The sequence below is a fragment of the Chenopodium quinoa genome, unplaced genomic scaffold (assembly GCF_001683475.1).
Source record: "Chenopodium quinoa cultivar QQ74 unplaced genomic scaffold, ASM168347v1, whole genome shotgun sequence".
NCBI lineage: Eukaryota > Viridiplantae > Streptophyta > Magnoliopsida > Caryophyllales > Amaranthaceae > Chenopodium > Chenopodium quinoa.
This window is the reverse complement of record NW_018745291.1, coordinates 1,375,681-1,386,359: the sequence shown is the minus strand read 5'-3', so window position 1 is coordinate 1,386,359 and position 10,679 is coordinate 1,375,681. Positions and strand designations below refer to the sequence as shown.

The following is a 10,679-nucleotide window of genomic DNA, read 5'->3' as shown; positions in this document are numbered from 1 at the left end:
AAAACACTAATTGATACACTAAAGTACAACAAATACAAGAAATTAAAGACAAATAACTAATTATCCTCTTTTTTCCTTACCGATTACTAGTATGCTCAAATCTTGCCCATAAATATTCTGCCAAATTCATATTTCTTCCATAAACTATGATTATTTTCATCCATTACAAAAGAAAATTATAAAAAGAGAGGAAAGAGAGGAAGGAGTGAAAAAGATGCAAAATTGAAGTGTATAAAAAGATGGCCAAAATTAGGTTCATTTTATAGAGAAAATAAAAATACAACCGTTGGTAAAATTAGTTTTTAAAAATATGTTACCGTTTGTGATTAATTACCGTTATAATTTTTTTGAGTTTATAAAATTATGTAACAAATAAACAAATAAAAGTTGACACTTCATCCTCTTGGCACAAAGGACAAGGTAATCCTCTTCTCCTTGAGGATCCTCTACATTACCCAACATCAAAGAGGACTACTCCAAATCAGCAAAAAAACCCACACAAGAGGACATATATCCTCTCCAATAATCTTGCTCTAAAGAGACAGTTATACTATGGATTTGCTGAAAATTGTGCCGGAATAATATTGACTCATTGACTTACATTTATTATTTGTAGGATAGTGAATATAATGATATAACTCCGTTTCTTTGAGCTGTTTTTGTTTGGAATGTTGTAATGAAGAGGGAAACTAAATACGTGTGAGATATTCTTAAATTAGTTTCGACGTGTGATTCAAAATTTATAGATGTTTAGATATTTGTAGCCTAGTGGCGGAATTGGCCTTGTGCCTGGTGGGTCAAATGAGTCACCAAGGCCCAAAAAAAATTCTAATTTTTTTCTTAAAAAAAAAAAAAATATTCGAAGATTTACACTCCGAGCTAGACGAATTATTGATACACTCCATTGCTTAAGGTAATTTCTGTTTTCTAGCAAATGTCTGTAATTTGATTGAATATTTACTATGGCTTATCACTTGATTGTGAAATTCTAGTATTTGATGATGATAATAACGATGATGTTAGGAACAAAGTTCAGTCTTTTCTTGAAAAGTTTGCCTCTCACTTCAATTCATCATCCTCTTGTTTCTTTTTCTCCTTTACCCATCTTTTCTTTCTCAACCCAACATCAATTTTGTTCATCAGGTCTTCTATTTGTCTTCAATTTAACTTTTTGATTGTTAATTTTGATCTGGGTACTTGTAATTTGTTCCTAATTGAATTGCGTATGTGTAAAATTTCATGATTTAATTTTTTAATGTTATTTTTAATGTTTATTTGGTTGTAGAACGAAGAAAGCTAAGATTGCAGGTGAGAAATTGTGTTCCTGCCCTGCTCCTGCTCTTCCTCTTCGCTTCATCTTCACCAAATCACCAGACGGCCAGATCAGCAGACCTCCGCCACTGCTTCCAGTGCTGGTCACCTCCTCCTGCTCTTCCTCTTCTTCATCTTCGCTCACTGCTGCTGCTGCACACAGGCGGCTCGCCGGCTCCACTGCCTCCACACATTGATGGTGTTGTTGCTCTTGATTGGGTATTTGGGTTGTCGGTGATCATCGAAAGCTTCCTCCTCTCTCTCCTATTCTCATTTTGCTAGTAAGTTGATTTCTAATTTTTAGTTTAAAATTCTAATCTTCAATTTAATTCAGTCTAATTAGTTAATTCTATTAAATTATTTGATATAAGTTTAAGGGAAATTGGAGGTTGTCGAGACACAGTGATTGGATTCTTCTCTCTATTTCGTTGATTTTGTTAGTTTTTTGGTAAAAGTTTGAAACTTTAGTTGATTTTGTTGTTGTTTGTTTGTAAACTTTGAACCTTTTGTTAATGTTGTTGGGTTTTTGTCTTTTTGATGAAATTTGAACCTTTTTGACCATGTGATTATGTGAATTGTGGTCAGTGTTTATTTAGGGTGTTTATTAGCTTGTCAATTTTAGTCTTGTCAATTTTAAGCTTGTTAATTATTAGTTAGTATTGTAATCTTGTCAATTTTCTATTTGGATGATCTTGGTAAGAAATTTTTTTTTTTACATATTTGGTTATCGATTGTGACTCACCAGTCGGAAGTTCCTGGGTCCGGAAGTTCCTGGGTCCGCCAAGGGTTGTCAATAGGGCGGGGTGGGGCGGATTTTAGTCTTCCATCCTCATCTCAATCTAAAATTTTCATATCCATCCCCATCCCCATCCCCGCGACGGGTCTAAAATTCATCCCCATCCCCGCCCCCACTTGAATAATCACCCCCACCTAATCCCCACCTAAGACCTGCCTAATCCCCGCCTCCCAAATACACAATCCTTCATAATTAATAAAGATTGCAAAAAGAAAAAAATTATTATTAATATTACACATTCTATTGTTTATAATATAAGTGTATTACAAAGTATTATATTTACTATTTTATTTTACATAATTTTTTTTATAAAATAGTATAAAAGTATATAATTTTGTTTTTAAAAATATATGGATGTGGGGATGGGGCGGGTACGAAGTGGGGTGGGTGGAGATGGAGCGGGTACGAAGTGGGGTGGGTGGGGATGGAGCGGGTACGAAGTGGGACGGGTGGGGCGGATAAACCTAAAATCCACCCCGCCTCATCACCCATGGCGGGTATGGTTTTTATCTCCATCCCCGCCCCATCACCCGCCAAACCAAGATTCATCCCCGCCCCAACGCAGCTCTCTTATTTGACCCGCCCCAACGCGGGTCTCTTATTTGACCCGCCCCACTGACATCCCTAGATATGTGCTTTATAAGTGGGTAAAAGACACTTGTAATTTGAAAAAACAAAAAAAAAAAAAAAAAAAAAAGGTAGAGAAACAGAGTGTAATTGGATAGAGTTGACATATTTTGACTCATATAGTATAAGCTACTCCGTATAAAATTAAATGCTTGTTGTTACTTTATTTTTCTTAAATAAATAAATAAATATCTGGACTAATAGATTTAGAATACTTTTTTTTATTTTTAACTAGTAGATATACAAACCAACAGAGTTGTTTTTTTTTTTTTTTTAAGGAACATACCAACATAGTATGACTATGGGCCGTTACTGTTAACTTAGTGAAGTATAACTTGAGGTTCAGGTTCAATGCATAATAATTCATTGAGGCTCAGGTTCAAGGCATAATTACTTAAGTGGGGTCCAGAAAAGCTGTGATGCATTTATAAATCTATGTGGTCATTAGTTCTTCTTATTAACCACAACTAATTATTTGCGGTTGAGGTTCACGTTGAAGTTGATAGTTGTGATAATTTCTTGATGGAATCTTAAAGCTGCAACTACTGAGTAGTATTTATCTTCTCTCTTTGTTCCTTTATTTCCCAGTTTATATTTCTGTAGTTTGAAATTAAAATTAAAAGAGGTGGTTTTTGGTGTTCTTGTTGAAGCTAAGGAAATGATAACTTGCGGAGAAGTAGATTCTAAAGGTCACTTGGAATTGAGGGAGGATCCAGAGGCATGGATTAAAAATAACCCTCCTTCTCGTCTAGCCTTGCGTTGTTATGAAAAGGAAGAGGTAGGAGAATCAATAGGTGAGCTCACACAGCTCATCCGCCTGGAATTCTTGTACTGTGATTCCCTGAAATGTGTGTCTAACACCATCACTAGGCTTCACAAATTGGAGCACTTGCAATTTTATAAGTGTTATTGTTTGGAAGAATTGCCGGCAAATATAGGGCAGTTGGTGAGCCTTACTCATCTCAAGCTTGATTATTGCGAGAACATAAAGTTCCTTCCTGATAGCATTGTAAATCTATCCAATTTGACTTATTTAACTCTCTCTTCCTGTGATTCCCTTGTTGAATTGCCGGCAAATATAGGGCAGTTGGTGAGCCTTACCCATCTCAAACTTAAATATTGCAAGAACATAAAGTCACTTCCTTTGAGCATTGCAAATCTATCCAATTTGACATCTTTATCTCTCTTTTCCTGTGAGTCCCTGGTTGAATTGCCGGCAAATTTGGATGGGTTGGCCCATTTATGTCTTCTTGATATTCAATCATCCAAAATCAAGTGTCTTCCTTGGAGCATCACGAAGCTACGCAAACTCCGACATCTAATGTTGCCCGAACATTTCAGACTCGAAACGTTGCCATATGACTTGAATCATTCGGTCATCATTTCTGTTAAAGATAGGCATGTTCGCAAATCCTGGGAGGAACTTAAAACAGAGATAGGAGAATTGCCCATTCCTTTTGGTGGAGGTAAGTTTACATTGCCAATGCTTTTACTTTTACAGTTTTACTCCAAATTTGTTTGTTCTAGTTGACGTGGTAGTTATACTATGTAATAATCAAGCTTATCTCTTCTCTCCCCCTCCTACAATGGCAGAAATAAGAAATGATGCAGCTCAAAATCCCTCTATCATATCTCCTCCTGGTTATCTCCGATTGAAGGAGGATGATCCTTCGCAATGGATTATTAATAACAGAAATTTACTCATGTTGGTTCGATTTTTGGACTTGGAAAATGTTAAGGAGTTAACAGATTCCATAATGCAATTCAGTGAGCTCACCCACCTCTATCTCTACTTCACTGATCATATTTGCCTCCCGGATAACTACTTTGTCACATTCACAAGGCTTACACGTCTCTCTCTCGACTCTTCTGATGTTGAAATTGATGAGTCCGTTATTCACAGCTTAAGCAAGCTATCCAATTTACAAACACTACATCTGCGATTATCCATTTATGATAGCTTGGAAAATTTTAATATGCCTGTCAGCCTCAAACATCTCTCTTTATCATCTTGCAATATGAGGCCACTTTATGATAGCTTGGAAAAGTTAACTAACTTAAGGAGTCTGGATCTCAATTCCTGTGATTATTGCGAGTCATTGCCACCATGTATGTATATTCACAAACTCAGGCTTGTGGATTGCTCCTTCGAGTCACTTGACTCACTTCCTATTGGCCTACATCACCTGGAAATTTTGTTTTTCAAAGATTATAATGACCTGAGATGTATCTTTGAAAAATGTTGGAATAAATTAGTCAACCTGGAGACACTCTCCATTACATGTTCTAAAATGGAGTTCTTTCCTGAAGATATAGCAAGACTCCACAACTTGCAAGAATTACAACTCAAAGACTGTATCAGCCTCGAAAAACTACCATCAAATCTACATGAGTTAGTCAATTTGCATACTCTTGATATCAGCGTCACCAGAATCAAGACCCTTCCTCCTAGTTTTGTGAAGCTGCGCAATCTACTACACTTAATCCTCCCCAAGTGTTTTAACTTTGAAAGATTGCCAAGGAATCTGAAGCAAGTGTCCATCATCGATGACACAGAAGAAGCATACTACAAGAGCAACGCCTATGATGCTTCCCTTTACCAAGCCTCAGCCTCCGATGAAAGCGAAGATGAAGTAACTGTTGTTCCTAGAGGTAATTAAATGTTGCCAGTAATTCATATGTCATAACTTGCATTTTTTTTATCATCATTGATGACACGGATGATGCATACTTCACACATATGAATAACTCTCGTATCAAAATGCCAACAGTAGAAATTCATGAAACTGTCCCTGATGAGCAGACATCAGCAGATCCTTTCAACAGTATAAGTATGGGCTCTATTGAGCACATAACAACAGCACAAGGTGGTATTGAGCAAGATAATGGTGAGAACAGTCATCATGATTTAGAAAATGGGCAGAAACAGGTCCCTCAACACAATAAGGTGGAGAGAAATAGTAGAATTGAAATATCTGAAGAGAAGCTACAACAATGTTGGTCCGAAAACCCGATGTCACTACAAGAAACTGCAGAAAAAATATTTGGAGGTATCATGATCGCATTTTGTTTGTATTAGAATTGTTAATTATCTGAGACCTGCATTTACATACTCTTGCCAAAATCTGTTTATTCATTGAAGTTTTAATTTCTATTGATGCCACTGATATTTCAAAAGGAATAATAATGCTGTATTCAATGCAAAACTTCAATTGAGAACTTTTTCCTAGAGCAAAACTATTAAAACATTGAGTAATGTTGTGCCATGTGCGGAGTAACATAAATTTACATCATGGACACTACACAATTTTTTTTTTTTTTTGGTTGATAAAAATGGAAACTAAGCAAATTTAGATGTTCATGTGAAATTTTGATCCCTGCCTTTTAATAATTTCAAGCAAACTCTTATTTACAATGTGCGAACCTCTAATTATATATGTTTGCTTACTTAATTGTCTTCATTGATGTTAATTGTCTCTTTGAACTTTTATAAATAGTGTGGTCACATTTATACTCGTGAAAATATTTGTTTACCTATATTCCCTAATTAATGTTAATGGTCCATAACTAAATTTGTGGTTATGACTTTATAAGGATGGTTTTTGAAAATTAATTTATCATTAAGACTGAGATAGACATCCTGTCATCCCGATGATTTCCATAAAAAAATTAACTGCTTGAGCTTCTTTATCATACTTGACTTCAATTTGCAGTATCATACTTGGCTTTTCTAAATGATTAATCATACTTGACTTCAATTTGCAGTATCGAGGTCTACATTGAAACGAACAATAAAAGAATTGGGTGTCGAGAAGTGGCCAAGAAAAGGAAGAAAACAACAGCCTGATGCAAAGAAGAGGAAAACAAACAATACAGCACCATTTGAAAGTTATTGCTCACAACAGAATGTGGTGAACCTAGGTAGTTCAGCAGCTCACACGGAAAATGTGCAGTGTATAATGGGATCAGACCTGCATTTGGAAGAGCCCTTAATTGAAAGCCATATGGATATCCAGCAACAAGTCCAAGGGCATCTGGAAGGCGCTCTTCATACAACTGAAAGTTCAGGCACAATTGTTGTAAAAGCCACTTACAAGGAGCTTTCAGTGAGAATTGTTTTCTCTTTGACTTTACCGATTAATCAACTAATTGAAGAAATAGGCATGAAGTTCCAACTTGAGTTGAACAAATATAGATTGCTTTATCAAGATGAAGATAAAGAGTGGATGATGCTGACTAGTGTGGAAGATTTGAAGTATGCTTCGAATGTTGCTGAATCATTGGGAACCAAGTTTGTTAGATTGTCTGTTATTGACTATGTTGTTTAATACTGTAAAACTATTGCTTATAGTTGACATATTTTGACTCATGTAATTAAATGTTGTTACTCCGTGTTACTTTTTCCCTTCTTAAAAGTAGGAATAGTAATGTGAGGATTAATAAGAGAGAAGTAAAAGGAGGGAAGAAAATAAGATTTCCATTATTTTCTAAAGGAAAATATTTTCCACCGTATGTATTTAGAGAGTGATGAAATGGGAGATATCATAAAAGTATAAATCTTATGAATATAGAGAGATAAAATAAATATTACGAAGTACAAGCTTAGAGAATCAGAGTGTAGAGGAAAATGAGTCTTGTTATTCTCACACAAAGATGTTAATTATGGGTCAGGTCATTTCTGGTTGTTTTGTGTTTTGAGTCTGTAGGGTTAAGATCGGGTTGCGTCACTTTGGGTTTCGGGTCGCTTTGGGTATCGAGTTAATTTGGGTATAAGATCAATTTCGGGTTAACATTTTTGGGTTAATTTCGGGTCATGGATCGGGTTAGGATTGCCGGGTCAATGTCGGGTGAATGGGTAATTATTTAGTGAGGTCCAAGTTTTTTTTATTTTTTTTTTATTTTTCAAGGTTCAGGTTCAATACACAACTAGTTTTTATTTCATTATTTTTTTTTTTAAGAAAATAAGGTTCAGGTTCAATATACTTCGTACAACTTAGTGAACTAGGGTTGATTGTGGGGTCCAGAATAGTTGTGCTGCATTATTAATCTGATAATCTCTATGGGTTGTTCATCAATCCCTATCCACCTCACTTTTTTTTTTTTTTTTTTTTTTAGGGGGGGGGGGGGGGGGGGCGGTGGGAAGAAATAGGAGAATAATGTAGGTTCAGGCTCAAAGTTTTTATAAATTGGTAGCTGCTTCTCAATTCTCATATACTAGTACAGTACGTATTCAATATTTCATTCAAATCCTGAAAGTTAGAGTATCCCTGCTATACAAAGTGACTCTGCAACTATGGAAAGTGAACAAGGAAATTATGAGCATGAGCAGAACCAAACCCTTCAAAATGACATCAAGGGTTACAAAAGAAAAGAAATTTCACTAGAGACGCTTCAATCATTTTGGTCCAAAAATATGACATTCCAAGAAGCTGCAGAACAAGTTGGAGGTATGTTACTTTATGATTAAAAATTTTGGTCCTAGAACAAATTTATGTTATGTGCTTTTAATTCCATGAATTTGTTCAGCAAATTGTAGTTAAATAAAAATAGTTTATGTTTTGATTCTTGGTCTTTCTTAAATGACCACAATTTGCAGTCTCGAGGTGTACAATGAAGCGAAGATTGACAGAATTGAAGCTGGTGTGGCCATCAAGCAAAAAAAGGAAGCAACATCTTGATGATGATGCAAAGAAGAGGAAACACGATAGTAAAGCACCATTTGGAAGTGATTCCACAACACATCAGAATTTGGTGAATCCTTCTAATTCAACTGCTCACGCGGATATTGTGGGGAAGGGTATAACTGGATGCGACCGGCATATGTTGCCAAATCATGTATCATCCAACTCCAACGCTGTTGGCAACTTGACCATGGACACAAGAGTGGAAAACGTTAGGGAGAACTTAATGGATAATCAACGTTCTGAAGAGCATTAGAATGGATGATGCTGACTAGTGGAAGAAAAAAAAGAACAAGAACCAAATTAAAGTTGATTTTATCACAAAGTTCTTGTTCAAATGCCACAAAGGCATCAATTTGTTGAGTTGATTTTAGGTAAAAGATCACAATGTAACTTTTACCTTCTTCAATGTTCTACAAATTAAAGTTGTAAAATCATATATTAGGCGCTAATTAATTAATTATAACATATATATTAAATCATATAAGAAATAAATAATTAAACTAATACGAATTATTACCATTCCCCAGTAGCCGGTATTGTAGAGCCCGACCCCTCCCGGAGGACAAGTACTTTGTTCACAAAGTACGTCCATCCGTAACGCAACCGGGTTATGTTTGAAGCACGACACTAGCTCCGTTACGATGTAGATATCCTCATCCTCACCAATTCTAGCCCAAGGATTAATTGAGGAAGGCATAGAGTGACCTCCGGCTTCGAATCCTAAGTAAAAAAATCACGTAATCTTAAATGAGTGAGGATGACTGAAAATAGCTAGTATGTTCGAAAGAAGATACATGTACGTATGTATTATAGGAAATTCATGTAACGTAAAAGTCAAATTGTATACTCTATGTAAATCAAGATTATACGGATCGGAGTATATAGTAATTAATTTCAAAATTAATTAAATAAAAGTAGTTAATTAGTATGTCACCTGTGTTACTCACAAGCTCCGCCCATAACCCACCGGCTCCAGCATGGTTGATTTCCTAATTGAAAAATTAAAATTAGAAATGTATGTTAGTTTCAGATCATTTTACCATATAAATTTTTGTAACATTGATGATAAAAAGTAGTCCGGTCCAAACATCCTTATACCGAGGTCATTATGTTCAACCGTTCAAGAGTCCTTAAGGTATATCGATCAGTAGCTATGTTATTTTACAAAGGCCTAAATTAAATAGAATTGTACGTATAATTTTATTTTAGATTGAATGTACGTAGCAATCATTTCTTCAAATTAAAAAAAAAAAGAAAAAAAAAGAGTACGTAGTAGTAATCATAATAATACGTACCTCGAAAAAAATGCCAAAAAAGACTGGAGATATCTTATGTCCTTTGGAGACATCAACGGAGACGGAGTTTGTGAGGTGGCGGCGATTGTCATCGACAGGAACGGAGGCTGTGAGGTGGAGGTTGAAGACTCCAAGTAGTAGCCAAAACACTATAAGGGAGAAAATAGGCTTTGAAACATCCATATTAAATTTCAAGTATTGCGTGTTTTGATCAAGAAGAAGAGGAGTAAGAAAGGTGACGAAGGTTTTTTTTTTGTTGGAGATGAATGGTCGTATTCTCGTATAAATTGTAGAATGAGGAGTAAGAAATTAAGGTGAGGAAGGTCTTTTGTTTGAGATGAATGGTAGAATGAGTAGTAGAAATGGTAGAATGAGGGAGCTATATTTATAGCCGAAATTCTACTGCGTGCATTATTACCGGTAAAAATTAATCTCGGTAAAAATTTAACCTCGGTAAAAAATAAAAAATTGACGTAGTTATCAAACACAGAGTCGTGTAATAAGATTTATAAAAGTTGTACTGTAGTAACAATAATTAATGAATTATTAAAAAAAAATAATAATAATAATGCATATATTATTTGATCATACGTCGAAAAAGGAAAATAAAGCAGTCCACAAGTAAATATAGATAAAGCTATTCAAAAATAAATTGTAATTGCTACTCAAAAAAAAAAAAGAAAAAAAAAAGAAAAAAAAAAGAGGTAAATATAGATAAAGTCACTTTCTGATTATACTTATTTATCTTAATCATATTGTATGATTCATATCCCTTTAATTTTTTCTCCTATTTTTAGCAAATTTTATCAATTATTTTGTCCTTTAATTTATATCGATTATTATGTGATATGCACACTTTTATCACCCCTTTTTCCTACTACATTTTTTTAACACTCACTCATATTTTTTTTTAACACTCACTCATATTTTCACATTACCTTTTACCTTTATTTTATAGTATTCCTC

At 34.9% G+C, this 10,679-nt stretch overlaps 2 protein-coding genes across 5 annotated transcripts; one reads left to right on the top strand and one right to left on the bottom strand.

The window, feature by feature from the left end:
- The first annotated feature begins 832 nt into the window (after positions 1-832).
- Positions 833-7,867, top strand: LOC110712268 (ras guanine nucleotide exchange factor V-like). Of its 4 annotated transcripts, none has more exons than XM_021890731.1 (6): positions 833-913; positions 1,286-1,592; positions 3,385-4,200; positions 4,328-5,386; positions 5,506-5,784; positions 6,500-7,867. In XM_021890731.1, the coding sequence occupies exons 3-6, from the start codon at positions 3,393-3,395 to the stop codon at positions 7,060-7,062; spliced, it is 2,709 nt and encodes a 902-aa protein (XP_021746423.1). In that variant the 5' UTR covers positions 833-913; positions 1,286-1,592; positions 3,385-3,392; the 3' UTR covers positions 7,063-7,867. The 4 variants fall into 4 exon arrangements, with proteins under 4 accessions (XP_021746423.1, XP_021746422.1, XP_021746425.1 ...); XM_021890730.1 differs by lacking the exon at positions 833-913 and adding an exon at positions 938-1,143; XM_021890732.1 differs by lacking the exons at positions 833-913; positions 1,286-1,592 and adding an exon at positions 2,541-3,286.
- On the bottom strand, positions 7,856-10,679 carry LOC110712269 (alpha-L-arabinofuranosidase 2-like). Its single transcript, XM_021890734.1, has 4 exons — positions 9,714-10,679; positions 9,353-9,407; positions 8,936-9,138; positions 7,856-8,828 (listed from the first exon to the last, which is right to left on the bottom strand). Exons 1-4 carry the CDS (start codon positions 9,894-9,896, stop codon positions 8,628-8,630), a joined length of 642 nt encoding a protein of 213 aa, XP_021746426.1. The 5' UTR covers positions 9,897-10,679; the 3' UTR covers positions 7,856-8,627.

What these genes read in the sequence shown, in the direction of transcription:
- LOC110712268 (XM_021890731.1), top strand. Translation starts at nt 3,393, where the DNA reads ATGATAACTTGCGGAGAAGTAGATTCTAAAGGTCACTTGGAATTGAGG. An exon ending in GCCCATTCCTTTTGGTGGAG is followed by an intron (nt 4,201 to 4,327) that starts GTAAGTTTACAT and finishes CTACAATGGCAG; the next exon opens with AAATAAGAAATGATGCAGCT. An exon ending in TGCAGAAAAAATATTTGGAG is followed by an intron (nt 5,785 to 6,499) that starts GTATCATGATCG and finishes TTCAATTTGCAG; the next exon opens with TATCGAGGTCTACATTGAAA.
- LOC110712269 (XM_021890734.1), bottom strand. Translation starts at nt 9,896, where the DNA reads ATGGATGTTTCAAAGCCTATTTTCTCCCTTATAGTGTTTTGGCTACTA. An exon ending in TTTTTGGCATTTTTTTCGAG is followed by an intron (nt 9,408 to 9,713) that starts GTACGTATTATT and finishes TTTTTCAATTAG; the next exon opens with GAAATCAACCATGCTGGAGC. An exon ending in GGAGCTTGTGAGTAACACAG is followed by an intron (nt 9,139 to 9,352) that starts GTGACATACTAA and finishes TTTTTTACTTAG; the next exon opens with GATTCGAAGCCGGAGGTCAC.